Source organism: Schistocerca gregaria, chromosome 9 (genome assembly GCF_023897955.1).
Source record: "Schistocerca gregaria isolate iqSchGreg1 chromosome 9, iqSchGreg1.2, whole genome shotgun sequence".
Classification (NCBI taxonomy): domain Eukaryota; kingdom Metazoa; phylum Arthropoda; class Insecta; order Orthoptera; family Acrididae; genus Schistocerca; species Schistocerca gregaria.
Genome location: NC_064928.1, coordinates 34,408,338 through 34,427,861, shown reverse-complemented (window position 1 = coordinate 34,427,861; position 19,524 = coordinate 34,408,338). Strand labels below are relative to the sequence as shown.

Here is a 19,524-nt window from a genome sequence, read left to right as displayed (position 1 = left end):
TGTGTCGTCCATATCCTGAGAGCTTTAAGAGGGGTTTGAAGGGGCACAGGCTCACTATATACCGAGTTCAGGACATACAAGCGAACTCCAACTGACACTATTATATTCGCTATGGTTCTTTTAATATTCCCTATAGCCACAGAGGACAGGGATTCGCATTGCCGTGAACCAGGTTTCCTGGAGTGCAATGCAGAAAGTAGGTGTAAAGCTTAACAACTGCCATAGCTCAGCTATGTGGTGAAAAATTGCCGCAGTTCCACTGGAGGATAATGTGATCGTGAGGCTGGGAAGGCATGGAACATTCAATGAGGCAGTTTACATCTCAGGGTCCCCTGACGCAGACCTTTAGAGATGGTGTGGGTTCAACCACAATTCCCTTAGTCTTGGGGGTATTCTTTTTGGGTTTGTGTCGCTGCTCCTTGGGTTTCTCGGGCTGGGAGGGCTTCACTGACTCAGTCTCAGGGAATGATCGTAAAGCCCTGGGACTAGCTGTTTTCCGGCACTTCAGCCTCTGGTGGGTGTCATCTTTCTAAATAGCAGAAACCTGGGACCCCTTCCTAGTGAGAAGAGCCAAAGAATACTTATGCTTCCCAACCTGAGAAGTGGGGACTGGTGTCCCCAATGGTTTGGAGGGGGGGGGGGGGGGGGGGCAGTGCTCCCAAGGTAGTTGGTGCAGGAGCAACAGGGAGGGAAGTGAACCCCACCATCAAGGGGGCACGTGTAGTCTTTCGGCTGTGAGAGCTGACTGGAATTCGTGGCACTGATTGGGCTACAACTGTTCTAGTGGCGGCAGCGTAAGAGGAGGTCATAGGCACAGGATGGAGCCACTCAGATTTCCTCTTAGCCTCAGTGTAGTTCAGTTGGTCCAGGGTCTTGTACTCCACGATTTTCCTTTCTTGCTGTAAAATCCTACAGTCTGGCAGCAAGGGGAATGATGCTCTCCACAGTTGACACAGATGAGAGGCGGGGCACATAGAGTATTGGGATGCGAAGGACATCCACAATCTCGACATATGACACTGGAAGTACAGCGGGACAATATATGGCCGAACTTCCAGCATCCGAATCAAGACATCGGGGGAGGGATATGTCATCACAGCGGTAGACCATCACCTTGACCTTCCTGGGTAACGTGTCATCTGCAAAGGCAAAGATGAAGGCCGTGGTGGCACCTGATAATTCCTCGGACCCCTATGGACACTCCGGATAAAATTAACACTTTGGCGCTCTAAGTTGGCACACAGCTCGTCATCAAACTGCAAAAGAAGGTCCCTGAGGAATATAATACCCAGGATCATACTTAAGTGATTGTGACGGAAACACCTCCAGCCTGTAACAAGCGAGTAATGCCCGTGATTGGCCAGTGGATGGTGTTTTTGTTAAGACTGTGCCTAACCACATTTTAGACAAGCCCACCATCTCCCCAAACTTGTCCTCTAAATGCTCAACAAAAAACAGAGGCTTCACTGAAACAAAGGAGTCCCCATCAGCTCTCGCACATACAAGGAATCATCGTGAATAAGGTTTGCTGCCATCCTAGGCCTGGCATTCCTCCCATAATTCTACCAATAAACTGAAGTCTCATCTGCTTTACTCACAACTGTGTCTTTGTTGTCATTCCATTTCATAATGCTACAGAGTGCTTCAACCAAATATTCGTACGATTTGATTGATTCCAAGTGTGACGCGTTGCTATTACCGTCATAGGACACTGTTTCCTGAGTCTGTGAAGTGCACAGGTTTACATTTCTGAACATTTAAAGCAAGTTTCCAGTCTCTGCACCATTTTGAATCTTATCAAGATCTGAGTGAATATTTCTACAGCTCCTTTTGGACAGTACAATACTTTAATATAGATAACTGCATCATCTGCAAAGAGTCTAAGGTTGCTATTAATACTGTTTTATATTAATTCAGACTGTAACACCAAGAGGCCCAACACACTTCCCTGGGGCACACCTATATGGAGATGGACATGCAGATTGGGATGAGTGTCAGTAAAATACACAAAACACGAAGATAAAACAGCATGTAAAACACAGGTAACGATAGTTGAGAAACTATGTGTGTACCCACACAGAATCTCAGAAGAAAATGTTGCGTCAGTAGTAAAACATAATCGACATAGGAGGAAAGTGGTATAAGGAGCTAAAACAATATAGCAGATGGATGTGGCTGGCTCACCACGAGAATAAAAACGGAGAAGCGAGCCACTCAACAAACCCACTAAAACCTCCAGCCTAAAAGTTGAAGCCAGCATCCAGACATACCACAAAACTTGTGCATTCGACTCATCAGTTAAAATAGAGGGCAGATCCCCACCAATATTTGCTTCCGCCCTTCCATCATGATGTAAACGCACTCTGGTAAAATATGGTGGATACAGGCATGCATGCCACAAACATCACAAAACGGAAGGACCTCTTGCCATAGTAAAAAGCTACTTGGGAGAGGGCAGTGCCCAATTCGAAGATGCGTGACAACCACTTCATCCCGCCTGGGCAACTGGCAGGAGGAACACTATGGCTGGGTTGTTGACTTCACCAACCACAGCTTCTTGGCCCTCACCACCAGCAATTCCTCATCCCACAACTGCATGCCCTCCCTGTGTAGTGCAGAAACAACAGCCTGCAAGGGAATAAGACACAGTGCCACATCCTGTCCTCCGCAGGCCTCCTTGGCAGCCCAATCGGCCTGTTCATTTCCCCATATCCCTACATGACGTGGCACCCAATGGAATGATACCTGCTTACCCTGCCATTGGAGCATATATCAGCCAGACTAACCTCTCAGCTGGGTACAGGTTCTGTAATGATTGTGAAGCACTCAGGGAAACGGAGCAAATGAGAAACTGTTTGCCCCAAACACGACGCTTTTGTTTCAGTGGCTTCAGTATCACATGGAGCTCCACTGAGGAAATGGTATACTCATCAATCAGTAACGGAGAGACCCAAATTTAACCATGCTGCACTTGTCAAAGATCTACTCTCTTTCTCTCGATGCCTGCAATGGAAACACTTCTTTGCTGTCAGTCCCTCCAACCAAAACCACCCAAATCTCAACACTGAACACTGTTGTTGTCGTTGTCGTCGTCGTCGTCGACTTCAGTCCTGAGACTGGTTTGATGCAGCTCTCCATGCTACTCTATCTTGTGCAAGCTTCTTCCTCTCCCAGTACTTACTGCAACCTACATCCTTCTGAATCTGTTTAGTGTATTCACTTCTTCGTCTCCCTCTACAATTTTTACCCTCCACGCTGCCCTCCAATGCTAAATTTGTGATCCCTTGATGCCTCAGAACATGTCCTACCAACCGATCCCTTCTTGTCAAGTTGTGCCATAAACTCCTCTTCTCCCCGATTCTAGTGAATACCTCCTCATTAGTTATGTGATCCACCCATCTAATCTTCAGCATTCTTCTGTAGCACCACATTTCGAAAGCTTCTCTTCTCTTCTTGTCCACACTATTTATCGTCCACATTTCACTTCCATACATGGCTGCACTCCATACAAATACTTTCACAAATGACTTCCTGACACATCTATACTCTATGTTAACGAATTTCTCTTCTTCAGAAACGCTTTCCTTGCCACTGCCTGTCTACATTTTATATCTTCTCTACTTTGACAATCATCAGTTATTTTTCTCCCCAAATACCAAAACTCTTACTACTTTAAGAGTCTCATTTCCTAATCCAATTCCCTCAGCATCACTCTACTAAATTCCATTATCCTCATTTCGCTTTTATTGATGTTCATCTTATATCCTCCTTTCACGACACTGTCCATTCCATCAACTGCTCTTCCAAGTCCTTTGCTGTCTCCGACAGAATTACAATGTCATCGGCGAACCTCAAAGTTTTTATTTCTTCTCCATGGATTTTAATACCTACTCCGAATTTTTCTTTTGTTTTCTTTACTGCTTGTTCAATATACAGATTGAATAACATCGGGGAGATGCTACAACCCTGTCTTACTCCCTTCCCAACCACTGCTTCCCTTTCATGTCCCTCGACTCTAATAACTGTCATCTGGTTTCTGTACCAACTGTAAATAGCCTTTCGCTCCCTGTATTTTACCACTGCCACCTTTAGAATTTGAAAGATAGTATTCCAGTCAACATTGTGAAAAGCTTTCTCTAAGTCTACAAATGCTAGAAACGTAGGTTTGCCTTTCCTTAATCTTTCTTCTAAGGTAAGTCGTAAGGTCAGTATTGCCTCACGTGTTCCAACATTTCTACGGAATCCAAACTTATCTTCGCTGAGGTCGACTTCTACTAGTTTTTCCATTCGTCTGCAAAGAATTCGTGTTAGTATTTACAGCTGTGGCTTATTAAACTGATTGCTCGGTAATTTTCACATCTGTCAACTCCTGCTTTCTTTGGGATTGGAATTATTATATTCTTCTTGAAGTCTGAGGGTATTTCGACTGTCTCATACATCTTGCTCACCAGATGGTAGAGTTTTGTCAGGACTGGCTCTCCCAAGGCTGTCAGTAGTTCCAATGGAATGTTGTCTAGTCCGGGGGCCTTGTTTTGACTTAGGTGTTTCAGTGCTCTGTCAAACTCTTCACGCAATATCGTATCTCCCATTTCATCTTCATCTACATCCTCTTCCATTTCCATAATATTGTCCTGAAGTACATCACCCTAGTATAGACCCTCTATATACTCCTTCCACCTTTCTGCTTTCCCTTCTTTGCTTAGAACTGGGTTTCCATCTGAGCTCTTTATATTCATAGAAGTGGCTCTTTTCTCCAAAGGTCTCATTTTCCTGTAGGCAGTATCTATCTTATCCCTAGTGAGATAAGCCTCTACATCCTTAGATTTGTCCTCCAGCCATCCCTGCTTAGCCATTTTGCACTTCCCGTCAATCTCATTTTTGAGACGTTTGTATTTCCTTTTGTTTGCTTCATTTACTGCATTTTTATATTTTCTCCTTTCATCAGTTAAATTCAAAATTTCTTCTATTACCAAAGGATTTCTATTAGCCCTCGTCTTTTTACTTACTTGATCCTCTGCTGCCTTCACTACTTCATCCCACAAAGCTACACATTCTTCTACTGTATTTCTTTCCCCCATTCCTGTCAATTATTCCCTTATGCTCTCCCTGAAACTGTGTACAACCTCTGGGTTAGTCAGTTTATACAAGTCCCATGTCCTTAAATTCCCACCTTTTTTGCAGTTTGTTCAGTTTTAGTCTACAGTTCATAACCAATAGACTGTGGTCAGAGTCCACATCTGCCCCTGGAAATGTCATACAATTTAAAACCTGCTTCCTAAATCTCTGTCTTACGATTATATAATTTATATGATACCTTCTAATATCTCCAGGATTCTTCCATGTATACAACCTTCTTCTATGATTCTTGAACCAAGTGTTAGCTATGATTAAGTTATGGTGTGTGCAAAATTCTAAGAGACGGCTTCCTCTTTCATTTCTTAGCCCCAATCCATATTCACCTACTATGTTGCCTTCTCTCCCTTTTCCTACTGTCGAATTCCAGTCACGCATGACTAATAAATTTTCATCTCCCTCCACTACCTGAATAATTTCTTTTATGTCATCATACATTTCTTGAATTTCTTCGTAATCTGCAGAGCTAGTTGGCATATAAATTTGTACTACTGCAGTAGGCGTGGGCTTCATGTCTGCTTGGCCACAATAATGCGTTCACTATGCTGCTTGTAGTAGCTTACCCGCACTCCTTGTTTTTTATTTATTATTAAACCCTGCATTACCCCTATTTGATTTTGTATTTATAAACCTGTATTCACCTGACCAAACCTCTTGTTCCTCCTGCCACCGAACTTCACTAATTCCTGCTATCTCTAACTTTAAGCTATCCATTTCCCTTTTTAAAATTTCTAATCTACCTGCCCGATTAAGGGATCGGGCATTCCACACTCCAATCCGTAGAACGCCAGTTTTCTTTCTCCTGATAACGACGTCCTCTCGAGTAGTCCCCGCCCGGAGATCCGAATGGGGGACTATTTTACCTCCAAAATATTTTACCCAAGAGGATTCCATCATCATTTATCCATACAGTAAAGCTGCATGCCCTCGGGAAAAATTACGGCTGTAGTCTCCCCCTGGCTTTCAGCCGTCCGCAGTACCAGCACAGCAAGGCCATTTTGGTTAGTATTGCAAGGCCAGATCAGTCAATCATCTGGACTGTTGCCCCTGCAACTACTGAAAAGGCTGCTGCTCCTCTTCAGTAACCACATGTTTGTCTGGCCTCTCAACAGATACCCCTCTGTTGTGGTTGTACCTATGGTACGGCCATCTGTATCGCTGAGGCACGCAAGCCTTCCCACCAACGGCAAGGTCCATGGGGGTACACTGCTCCTTCCAATTCGTACCACCATCCAACCGTGATCCTTCCCTTCTCCCGTCTAAACACCCACTGGTCTCCTTCCTTGACTTCCTTACCTTCAACTTAGCTTCATCATCATTCCTCCCAGGTACCATACTCGGAACACCAACCTTTCAGTAGAAGAACTAAGATCCACACACTACCTCAAAACAAATTCTGACCGAATCATCCTAACTGCAGACGACGTTCTCACCACTATTGATATGAATCACCCCACCATCCCTTTTACTGCCTGGATTTCTACTCGTCACAGCTGATGCCACCTCCTTATACACCAACATCCCTCATGCTCGTGGTCTTACCACTATTGAACACTACCTTTTGCAATGGCCTTAAGAATCCAAATCCATTACCTCATTCCTCCTACAGCTTATTAATTTTAGCCTAGCCCACAACTACTTCCCCTTTGAAGGAAAGGTAGCAAATGGCAATTATGACATTATATAGGGGGGGGGGGGGGGGGGGGGGGGGAGTAAATCAGTTACAAACTATGGTGTGAACACACTTCATTCAACACATGAACATCACTACAGAAATTTGAATTTAGGTAATGACATGTTCGATATGCTTGCCATAATTAGCGATGATGTAGTGCAGACGTCAAGTGAAATTCTGCATGACTCACTAAATCGTCAGAACAATGCTATCTATGACATCCTGAATGGCTGTTTTCAGCTCAGCAATGGTTTTGGGGTTATTGCTGCACAATTTGTCTTTAATATAGTCCCACAAAAAGGAGTTGCATGTGTTCAGATCTGGAGAGTATGGTAGCCAACCAACGCCCATGCTAATGGCCTCTGAGCACACATAACCAGAATGCAGCTCACAAAGTGCTCCTCCAGGACATCAAACACTCCTGTGCTGATGGGGTTGAAATCCATCTTGCATGAACCAAATCTTGTCAAAATCAGAGTGACTTTGGATAGTGGGGATGAAATCACCTTCATGTACCATTTGGTAGTCACCGTGCCATAAGGGAATATTGCACCGATTATTTCATGACTGGATACTGCATACCACACACTCGCCTGCTGAAGGTGAAAAGATTTCCCATTCACGAAAAACGGATTCTGAGTCACCCAAATGCACCAATTTAGCTACTGACGAACTCAGCCAAATGAAAGGGGGCTACGTCACTAAAACAGACTATACCAATTCCCATCACGCCTCACAGACAAACAGGCAGTTTGGACATCCTAACACAAGCTGCTTAGAAGATATGGCAATTTTATTCCATAGATTTCAATAATTGTCACCCTGTATACAAACAAATGAGGGGCACAGCCATGGGCACCTGCATGGCACCCTCCTAAACCAACCTTTTAATGACAGGGTGTATACGGGGACACGGAAAAAAAAAATTCCCGGATTTCCTGGTTAAAAACACACTTTCTCCAGAGTGAAAATACACGTTTTCAGTGTTAAGTGGCATTATATTTACCCTTATCAATCCTTTGAATGGTTATGGTTTTATACACAGGTGTAGAATTTCCCGCCACTTTAGAAAATGAAACTCAGGGGAAAAAAAAAGACATTTTGAAAATATCTTTGATGTGCAGCAACATGCACACTGTAACTGTTATTCCTGTCAGTCGATTATTTGCATTCTGGTAGTCTGAATCTATAGATTTCTCTAGTAATTATAACAACGCTCATCATTCGCAAACCCAGTCAACCACAATCAGGCAGCGATTGGCATTCATCCGTTCAGCTTTACTCCGCTCAGCTCGTATAGCCCCGTCCCCTTTTGTCTGCAGAAAGTTTATTTCTAGATGTGACGAGGATTCTCCTGACAGACATCACACATTCAAAAACCAACTTCTGATTCATTCAGAAATGAACTTAAAAATGTATTAAAAATGTTCAAAATCCAACAGGGAAGCATTTCAAAATCATAAGAATAATTGATAGACGAACATGCGTTGGATGCTAGGCACTTCTTTTCCTCAAGAATTTGAATTTGGCGCCGCATTTTCCCAGTAGCATCTAGCTACTTGCTGCGACTGCTTGCACAGCCAACAGCCACATTCCTGTAGCCAGAAGCGGGAGAATCTACAACTCAAACATGACTCAATTGCGCATGCGCACGAGCCCGTAAAACAAATCAAACGTAAAGAGTTGTGACTTTACACTGATCGGAGGCAATTCAAAGTTATGAAGCATTGCATAGTCTATCTAAAGCCTTTGACACATTTTGCTGTTGCCAGACGCTTGCATGAGCACTGTGTGTCGTCATATATGGCGCATTTCCTTTGCAATTTAAGTTATTTTCGTTTTTTCTCTCGTTTATGTTTCACCATTGAAGTATTATTATGCAGTAGCGGGATACAATAATTTCCTTTGTTAGAGCATCGGTTCTTACCAGTTAAAATTACAAAAATTTAACTGAAAACTAAAACAATGAAAAATTCCCAGAATTCTAAAAAATTCCCAGGTTTTTCCCGGATATCCCGGTTGTCCCGGAACATATACACCCTGTATGAGCAAACTAGGACACACTCCTAACCTCCGAAAACACAAAACCCGATCTGCTTCAGGTTTGTTGATATCTTCACGATATGGATTCAGCGTCAAGACACTATTTTGTTCCTTCACAATCTCAACAGATTCTCACCCATTTGCTTCACAGGGCCCTCCTCAATGCAGCATGCCACTTTCCTCTTCCTCTCTGATGGCTCCATCTGCCCCTCTGTCCACATTAAACCCACCAACCACCAACAATACATACATTTGGACAGATGCCATCACTTTCACACCAAATAATTCCTCCTATACAGCCTGACCACCCAGGAGCCTGACCAACCGGCGACAGCGCATTTGCAGTGACAAAAATCCCTTAATCAGTACGCCAAGGGTCTCACCATGGTCTTCACAGACAGGCACTAATCCCCAGACCTTGTCAGCAAACAGAACTCCCGTGTCATTTCCCCCTCATACCCCCATTTATTCCACCACCCACAAGAAGCAGCCACAAAGGAATAGCCTCTTCATCACCCAATACAACCCCAGACTGGGACAACTGAACACATTATTCACCAGGACTTTGACTACCTACTAAAATGCCCTGAAACGATGGATATCCTACCGAAGATACTTGCCACCCCTCTTAAAGTGGTGTTCCATTACCCACCCAGGCTCCACAACGTCCTAGTTCACCCCTATGCCACTCCCAATCCCAACCCCTTGCCAGAAGGATTGTATTCCTATGGAAGATCCAGGTGCAAAACCTGCCCAATCCACCTACGCAGCACTTCCTATTCCAGTCCTGACTCAGATTTATCCTACCCAATCGGACATCAGGTCACCTGTTAAAACAATAATGTCATTTACTAGCCCTGTTGCAATCATAGCACAGCTTTTTATGTTGGTATGATTACCAAACAGCTGTCCAGGATGGACAGCCACCGCCAATTGTGGTCAAGAGCAAAGTAGATTACCTTTTGGCATAACATGCAGCTGAACGGAACACACTATTTCAATGGCTGCTTCACTGTCCAAGCGATCTGGATCTTTCCCTCCACCACCAGCTTTTCTGAACTTCGTAGATGGAAGTTACCCTTACAACACATTCTCTGCTCCCGTAATTATCTCAACCTCAACCTACCGTAACATACTGTCTGTACACCCTCCACCCAACAGTTTCCACCCCCTCTGTCCTATTTTCGCCTTCCCGCTATCTCCCACCCCATTTGTCACCCTCTGCCAATGCACTGCCCGTCTTTCCCCACTTCCCTCCTTTTCCTCCCCACCTCTCTGCACTACAACCTGCTGATGCAGCAGTAGTTGGCATTCTAGTCCCTGCACACTCCACCAGACAGCGTTCACCTCTCCCCCACTTGCACACTACTCTTCCTTCCCTTCCTCTGCCCTCTCCATATTGCTGCTTGGGTCCCACTGTGGCATCGCAACTAGTGCGCGATCGCCCAATTGTCTGTTAAAAGCTTTACTTCAGAATGTAAGCCGGTAGAGTATTATACGGTCAGTAACGGACGAGTTGTGTCCTGCAGACTGACGTCACCACCATCTGTTGCAGCTGCACGTGTGAAAGCAGTGGAGTAGCGGCGCTGGCAGGCCACTTACATTATACGAAACTAAAAATATTAATAACTAAAAGGAATAACCTGAGGAACATCATATTTGATGTACAACCTTCGGTTGTGAAAAACAAACAATATGTCAAAGTCTGAGATCAAAAACAGTTGTATTTCGGAAGTTAGAAAGAAAAAACGTAATTTTCCAATAGTCAAGAATTCAAATTAATACAGTGATGTAATAGTTCACCTTCAGTGACTATGTATGATGATCTGATAACACTTTCAGTGTTCATATATAAATTTGGAAAGTTTTTAGTTTCAGAAAACCTCTGTGACTTTTCTGTAATAAAAATTTCAAGAATTCTAAGTAAATATGTGTATTGTGTGTTAGGGTGCGTGTGAATGAGAATGCGTGCGTGAGAGTATGTGGGACGTTCGGCATTATTAAAAACCGATCATGTAATTCTCTACAGGAACTGGCAAGTGTTCCAACTCTGTAATGTGGGAACGAATCCAATAGTGGTTCCCCTACTAGTGAATGTCGGATGTCCAAGTTTGTATGCTTATGTGGAAGACAGACAGAACATTCCCGACTACATAATAAATTTCCAGATATGGAGTAAAGCTTATAGTTCATTTTGTTTTGTTTATTTCATTAGATAGTTTAGTGTTACTTAATTTGATGACGTCAATGAGCCCAGAGAAGTGATTGGTGCTTGCTAGACTTTGGCGCGAGCCGCACCCTAGAAGTGAGTTCTCATTGGTCGTAAGTGCTGACAGCCAATGAGAAGCGAGACGGTTGGCCGCCTAGCGAGGAGATATAATTTTGAGGAGTGGGAGAGTGAGAGGAGTCGCGACCTAGCTTTGATTGGAGGCAGTTATGCTGGATGTGACTTTCGCATTATGTGTAAGATGATGTCTTGGGATGACTTCTGAGTTATGGTCCAGTGTTAACGGTATCTGGTTGTGACCAGAAACTGTTTACGAAAACTTTAGAGTGTTGTGATAATTCGTTCCGACGAAAATCGCGAGTGAACTTTGAATTATATATTGTTACAGTACTGAGAATATTCATACTGAGTATTTTATAGCGAGCATAAACTTAACTAATGACAACCACTGAATATCGTGTATAGAAGTAATTGGCCGATCATTGTTTGTGTTACAAGTAATTGGTTTCAGAATCTGGGAAGCTAAAAGTTGTGGCTGTTTTAGGTATGGTGATAACTGTGAGCAGAATCTTTAGTAATTTTCGTGAATGTGGGCTGATGATCTTGCTTAACGGCAATAAACATCTATTGAAGCTTTAAATTTGAACTTCATGTTTAAAGTACGAGTGACATCCCCTTTCCGAATCATTTCTTTAAAGTACATAGACAATTTTCAGCAAATTTTACTTGTAGCGGCTTCCAGCGTGTAGCTATGAAGTTACAGTTTCCTCAAAACTGCTTTTCTGTCATCTCTTAAGTAACTGCAGTCAGGAGTTTACGTGCGAAGACCTACCGCTGTAAAGAGGTAGGTGAACAAAAATTATAAAAGAAGTTGCATTGCAGCAGCAACGTATAATCCGTCACAATTGGTGCATCGCACGCACGCACAAAAAATCTGTCTCAATTGGTGCATCAGCCAGGAAACATAATGAAACATTTCATTAAAAGCAGTAGTGTGTGTGTGTGTGTGTGTGTGTGTGTGTGTGTGTGTGTGTGTGTGTGTGTCACCGGACGATAGAAAAGTGCTCGCGAATAAATAGGAACTGGGGAAAGGACAAATATTAAGAGTGAACTATCGTCACATGGACAGAAAGACAGTGATAACCCATGAACTGTGAGTGTGTGATGTGCTTGGCAGATGACTTTTGCGGTTATATTGCGCCGACTGAAGAAGCTGATAATGGCAACATCTGGCAGACTACGAGCTATGAGACGACACGACGGTGGCAGCGGAAGCAGTTGGCAGTGCTGACCGCAGTGGTGGCTCGTAAACTGGTACCGCGGCCCAGTGAATAGTTATCGGACCCGCAGCCTCAGCTAACCATGTTGGAGACATCAGAAGTGCAAAGTTAAGTAGTGTGTTTTTTAAAACTCTCGTGTGTGTGTGTGTGTGTGTGTGTGTGTGTGTGTGTGTGTGTGTGTGTGTGTGTGTGTGTGTGTGTGTGTGTGTTGTGAAAACTGAATAAAATGGCTGAGTGTAACCAAACAAATGTGGAGGACGAACTGAGGGTAGATAGGGGAAAAGAACAAGGGGAAGAGATTCATGATCCCACGAACTTTAGTTTGGATGTGTCCCAACCCAATTTCAGTAGAAGTTTAACAGAGTCATTAAGTGTTAATTATGGATGGCAGGTGGAACAGAATGTATCAGATCCCAGTGTTTCATATCTACCTGTGGCAGTAGCTAATATTAATCGAGACATTGTATCAGTAAATGATGGGGCAAAAGATAGTGTGGCAGGTATGTTAATGAGTCTATTGGCAAAATTTAATGGTTTAGATGCTAATATGAGTAATATGGGTGAGGAAATAGAATCTAAGCTGGATTCAAATATTTCAGATCTAAGAGATTGTTGGAAGCACAACATGGCAGTGCTTAGTAATAATGTAAAAATTGAAATAAATCAGGTTAAACAGGAATGTACGCAAACTATTCATCAAGTAAAAAGTGAATTGACTACACAAATCTAACAAGTTACTGATGACCACCAGCAATTTAAAGTGCATGTAAACACAGAAATAGTTATGGCTAGTGAATATATCAAAGTGGTAGAAAATTATAGTGAAATAAATCACGCTACCTTAGAATGTAACTTGAAGGAAAATAAAGATAAGTGTGACAAACTTGGGGCTCAGGTAACAAAGTCACTGGCTTGGAAACTCATATTAATCAATTCAGTGAAAGAATCTACAGTTTCTCAAGTTTGATACCAATGAAAGTGTACATCAACGTGAGTTTTGGAATGACTGAGGATATCTTGCCTAAAGTGTGGAGTGATAAGCAGAAGATCGGATTTATTACTTCAAACTTAATGGGGGAGGCAAGAATCTGGGGGAACTTGGCCTCAGAAAAATATACTAAATTACAGGAATTTAAACACGCTTCTTTGGAGGAGTACTGGGGTAAGCGAAAGCAAATGAATGTACTTAACCGTTTCTGGTCTGGGGAAAAATACAACCCCAAGAAAGAAGGAATAAAGATTTGTACAAAGGTGGGTAACTACTCTATCCTATCTTAGTAATAAAGTAGAAATGAAGCAAAACATTTTGGGGGTAGAAAATAATTTACCTTGGAATTGTAAGAATAAAATAATATCTGCACCGAGAGACAATGTAGATAAATTTGTACAATATCTAAGAGTGCGTTGAATCAGCACTCAAAGAGGAGGAATGTGAGAGAAGATAGTATCGCCCACGTGTTAGGCAGAATGACAATCGCACTGATGGAAACATAAGCAGAATGAGTGTGCAAAGAGGAGGCAGATATCAAGGTAGGTCACGAGGGAGAGGCAGGACATATGATAATCAGGTCAGTGACCGAGGGCAGTACGGAGACATACTGCCAAGCTTTGCTTCAAAACGCCGGACAAACAACTCTTTCCTCGTCACTAAAATCCGCAAACCATTTTAAAGCAGATTTTTTGGCAAAGAAAGTGACATGACACACTGTTCCACTATCTCCTTGCCCAATTGAGCAGGAAGGTATGCTGTTTCCTTCTGCATCCACCTCTGATCAGTAACTAAATAATGTATTTGGCCTGTAAGTGCAAATTATAATCTGCTTAAATTTCAGACAAATTGCTACTGAATCAAATTATAGACAATGTATAATACCAATGAAAAATCTAATAAGAGATATATGCTATAAAAGACACAATCAAAACATTTTTTTGTAAATTAAATTACAAACTTTGATAGTCTTACAAATCACTTAACAACCCACACTCAGTCAAGAGAACCCACTCACTATGCTGCAAACACACCACTGAAACACTGATTGTTCAAACAAGGCTCTGATTGTTAAAGTAATTGCTGCCATTATATTCTCTAAAAACAGTGAATCTTGTGAATTTTCTCTGTGAAACTAGTGGTTACGTATTTACCAAGACAGTAGGCTACATTTAAGTGTGATTAAATACAAAATTAAAACTCTTAGATGTTTAACCAGCCAATTTCACACGTTTCCCTAACAACTCTAAGACAAAAATTCACAGGTTAAAACACCTAGGTATTAAAATCTCTGCAGTATTGACTGGAAAATTTACATCACTTGATGTACGATTCAAGGAAACCGATTCTTTTTTTGGAAAAATGTTGTATAGAATTGACTCCAAAAATTAGGTCTTCATTTTCCACTTGTAAATATTTACAATTTTGAGAAGTACAAAAAATATGAAGCTATTATTCATTTAATTCTTTATGATCTCTCTCTCCCCCCCTCTCTCTACAAATGAGAAGAGTTTTATGCAGATGAATACTTCAATAAAAGCAGAAGGGCCACTTCTCAGAGTTTTCAAGTTTTTCTGACAGTATCATTGCCTATTTACCAGATCTTTTTATTTCAATTATCCAAGGTCTCATTCAATCATCCAAGGTCTCATTTAATTAATCAAAGTTTTATTAGGCATAATAAAAGGTTTCAGGTATAATTTGAGTGCCAGAAAAATGTGTTCAAACTTCGAGTGCGCCTCTTTGATGATGCTACTTTGCTGAGCCTTATACGCTTGCATCGCAAAACCAAATCCATTTTTCTAGATAGTTTAGAACATGCTCTTTCTAATGGCCACAGTTCAGACAAGTTTGGAGAAAACACTTTTTGAAAAATGAGTAAAAATACCCATTTTTAGCACTTTTTGAAAAATTGTCAAATTCACCCTAGATTTGTGAAATAATGGAAAGCAATAGGAGAATGAAATTTTATATTCAAAGACGTTGTGTTGGTGAATTATGGCGTGCAAAGTTTCATGTACATCCCACAATTACTCTTGAAGTTCGCATTTTTTTTTTTTTTTCTTAACAGCTATTTTTTTCGCTCAACTTTGCTTCAAATTATCTATATGAAAACTGCTCAGAAATCCTGTTCTTAATATTTTGCTTTAAAGCGCTCTAAAAGTTGTATAAGATGGCCAAGTTTTGTTTCTTTCATGCAAATACTTAGATATATCTCAAAGTTGCTGAAAATTCAAGGACACACTGTAGAAAGCTGTGCTATGTTTTAAACAAATGACTGTATCTCCGAAAGTATTGAATTTCTGAAACAAACTTTACCAGTGTCCATTGGGAACATGTGTGAATGTTCATACAAAATTTACATCAAAATCCACGATGGTCATATGGGAACATTTCTCGATATTTGACCACTTGGCACGGAATGGCCCAATTACCAAATGTAAATAGTTTGCGGGAAGAAACCGCTTCAGTGATGGGAACGAAAAGATTGGGTTGCCATTTCAAAAATTTTAGCCTTTGCAGCACTAATACAGCAGATAGGCGTAATTAAGGCAAAGCTGCAAAACATGGCAAGACGGCAAGAAAGCAACACGTTGCATGGTACACCTTTAAGTTTTGTCATCTGGCTCGCTATTTTTGCTTTATGTGGCACTATCTAGTTATCTATTTTGTCCTAAATAAAAAAATCTCTCAGGGGTATATAGAAGGAGTTCTTTTATATAGTTGGTTTAGAAACTTACTTTGGTGGCATAGTCTAGTAGCTCGTTCATAAAAACTTGTAAATTTTATCGCTTTTGAATTCACATTTTTCCATATACACTGGGGTGAATTTGCCCAAAAACTATTTGCTGTCAAAGTAAGCGATTTTTGGACCTTTAGATCAAGAAGGGACGTGTGTGATTCAAACTTGCATCAGCTACTATTTGAAAGAATGTTTATCTTTTTCTATAAAATATCAGATTTCTATAACCATTTTTCCTTGAACGTCTCTAATTTTTCAGTAAATTTTCTCGTTGGCGAGGCACAACTGGTTTCGAACGTATACTAAGACTTACCACAATGGACATCATGAACTCTCTATCCGTTTTATCAGATGGAACAATGGTGGACATTTCAGAACCACAAGCTTGAGTAGTTTCTGACATTCTGTTATTTATTATAAATGAAAATGGTCTCACATCAGCAATATATCAACTTAAATGAGAGCGGGAACTGTTCCACCAAAGTGCTTATAAACTTATAGCTACCAATTCGACCATAGATACTATATTTATGGTCGAAGAGCTACCACCTATCAGCAACCATCTTTTGTTGACACAATAACGAGATGCCACACAAATGATTTGCAATAATGGAGTTTTAATACTTAATTTCATGCCTGTACGACAATTATCTTTATTGACTATTGTTCTGTAATGGGAAAGTGCAGAATGTCGATACATTCAAACAAAAGACAAACATAGTGATAGATCAACTTTGAATTGGAACATCTTAGAATATAAGCTCGCATCTTGGACCATGCGTTTATTGGAATCTGCTGAAGTGACTTTTATATGTTTTTTACACTGAAAATAGAGTATCATGTAAATTAAAGTGGTGCCTGTAAAGTCAGACTCATACTACATTTTGGAAAGTATCTGTGATAATTCGGTTACAGAAGTAAGTACAACTGTTTCTCGTCCCTACTAATAGGTTCCCTAAGGATGAAAACCGAAGACAGCTTTGGATACAGGCCCTGACGCAGAAAAACTTTAAGCCATCTGCACATACGCGCCTTTGCTCGAAGCACTCCGAGGAGAAATGTTTTGATAGGTTAGTTATTATTTACAATGTATATTTATAATTTGTATTTACAATGTCTGTCAGTTTTAAACCTGATGGTTTTTATAGGGCTAAGACTGGAGGGAATGGGCTAAGAAGTGATGCTATCACGACACTTCTCGATTTTCCGGAGCATATGAAATCGAAGAGGCCTAAGCTCCGTAAATCACACAGTAGAACGCGTTCGTTCGTTAGATGATGCCTCAGTCTTCTGAAATCTGTGCTTGCAATGCCTGTAAGTCTGAATGTTGTTAGAATGTGTGTAACAACTGCGAGTTAGTAAAATATTGTATTACAATAGAACTGTAGCACTTTACTTTAAGTGCCATGTCGGACATGCTTCGCACACAAATTATACCTCAAAACATGCATTTTTGTTTTGTTTACAGTGACGTTATGCGATATGGAAACGAACACCCCGAAAAACAAAAGTTTCAGGTGTATTGGGGACTTTTCGAATAGCGATTTGTGTACTCCTGGCATAGCAGAAAAAGTAACAGATGTGGCAAGACGGCAGGTTAGCATCAAAGCCAGGAAGTTCAAGAATTTCCAGCGGTCATCTCGTGGGATGAAGAAGAAAGTCTTGTCTTTGAAATCTTTGATAAATAATCTTGAAAATAGTCGTGTTATAAATGAATCATGAATCCCTGGCTAATTTACTAAAGGCAAGTATATTTACAATGCCTGTCATTTTTTAAATGTATGACTGATGGCAGGTTGGAATACTTATGCTTAAATGATGTGGCTTTTTGCTATCAGATGCTGCCACCTGGTACTTCGGAGTTGCTCCAACGTGTCAGCAAAAGTAAAGAAGCAAATATGTATCCAGCAGCTCTTTGGACCTTTGCTCTAACAGTAAATTTTTACAGTAGCAAGGCATATAGCTATGTAAGGAAAAATTTCAAAACATCACTGCCACATCCACGAACATTAAGAAAATGGTACAGTGTTGTTGATGGGGATCCTGGTTTCAGTAAAGAAGCAGCAATAGCACTTAGAATAAAGAGTCAGGAACTCATTAGCAAAGGTAAGAAATTGCTTTGTGCCATGTCATTTGATGCGATTGCCATAAGGAAGCATGTTGAATTTTGTGGAAATAAGTTTATTGGTTACATAGATTATGGTACAGATCTTGACAATGACAATATGCCTGTTGCAAATGAGGCATTAACATTCATGTTGACTGCTGTTAATGGTTCATGGAAAATTCCAATTGGCTACTTAGTCAATGGCCTGGGTGCTATTGAAAAATCAAACCTACTTAAGGAGGTGTTGAAATTTACATATGATGCTGGAGTAGAAGTAATTTCTGTTACTTTTGATGGTGCTCACATAAACACTGCAATGGTAGACAAGCTAGGGGCCTGTCTTTCAACATGCAGAATGAAATCTTTTTTTTTTCTACACCCTATATGTAAGGATGATGTTTGCATGTTCCTTAATCCATGTCACATTTTAAGTTAATACGCAATACATTAGCTGGCAAAGGTGTCATTTTCGATGGAAACAGAAATCCAATAAAATGGGATTATGTATTAAAATTACATGAGCTGCAAAGAGTGGAGAAACTTCTGGGTGCTACAAAAGTAAGAACAAAACACGTTGAGTGGTATCGTCATAAAATGAATGTAAGGATTGCTGTGCAAACATTTAGTGGTAGTGTAGCTAATGCTCTAAAATTCCTTGACAAACATTTGCAGCTAGCTGACTTTAAAGGATGTGAACATACAGTTAAATTTATAAGGACAATGAACAACCTTTTTGATTGTTTCAATAGTAGGAATCTCCTGTCCAAAGGGTATAAATCACCTCTGTCAGTGCAGACAGCTGGCCATATTTTACCATTTCTTGATGAAGTGGAAAAATATATTAAGGAGCTGAGACTTGAAGCTAATGGGCCATCTATTTTGTATACTAACAGAAAGACTGGTTTCCTTGGCTTTCTTGTATGTATACAGAACCTCAGAAAATTATGTTTCCCTCATTGACAGCTCTCAACCAAAACTAAATTTCTTGCTTACACATAAATTGCTACAGGACCACATAGACATTTTTCAGCTCAATCAGAAGATATGGTGGTGATAACAATCCCACAGCAGCTCAATTCAAAGCAGCCTACAAATGATTGCTTATCCATCAGCAGGTAAGAGGGTCAGAATTTGGGTCTACTTTGGATACTGCAGATTGTTCCATTCTCAGTGTATCTTCTGGGCTGAATGTGATGCAATCTAACCCATTTACATAAGCTATCAATTGTAATACAGAGAAGTTAGGCCTCAATGTTGCATCAGTCTCTCATGATCACTCATACAGCATTCCTACTGTCTCATTTGAACAGCTGTCAAATTATGTACAG

The 19,524-nt window shown here is 40.9% G+C and overlaps 1 protein-coding gene and 1 long non-coding RNA gene across 3 annotated transcripts in view; one reads left to right on the top strand and one right to left on the bottom strand.

Annotated features, from left to right (window-relative positions):
- LOC126291938 (uncharacterized) overlaps window positions 1-16,582 on the bottom strand; it is a 136,618-nt gene extending 120,036 nt beyond the window's left edge. Inside the window, exon 1 of the mRNA XM_049985661.1 lies at window positions 16,403-16,582. Coding sequence (XP_049841618.1) covers window positions 16,403-16,492 — 90 coding nt within the window. The 5' untranslated portion in view covers window positions 16,493-16,582. The remainder of the gene's footprint in view (window positions 1-16,402) is intronic.
- A 258-nt stretch (window positions 16,583-16,840) lies between these two features.
- On the top strand, window positions 16,841-17,832 carry LOC126291939 (uncharacterized). 2 transcript variants are annotated; one of them, XR_007551945.1, is made up of 4 exons: window positions 16,851-16,949; window positions 17,040-17,159; window positions 17,238-17,403; window positions 17,558-17,832. It is a non-coding gene; the product is annotated as an uncharacterized LOC126291939 (long non-coding RNA). The 2 variants fall into 2 exon arrangements; XR_007551944.1 differs by having other exon boundaries at window positions 16,841-17,159.
- The last annotated feature ends 1,692 nt before the right edge of the window (window positions 17,833-19,524 follow it).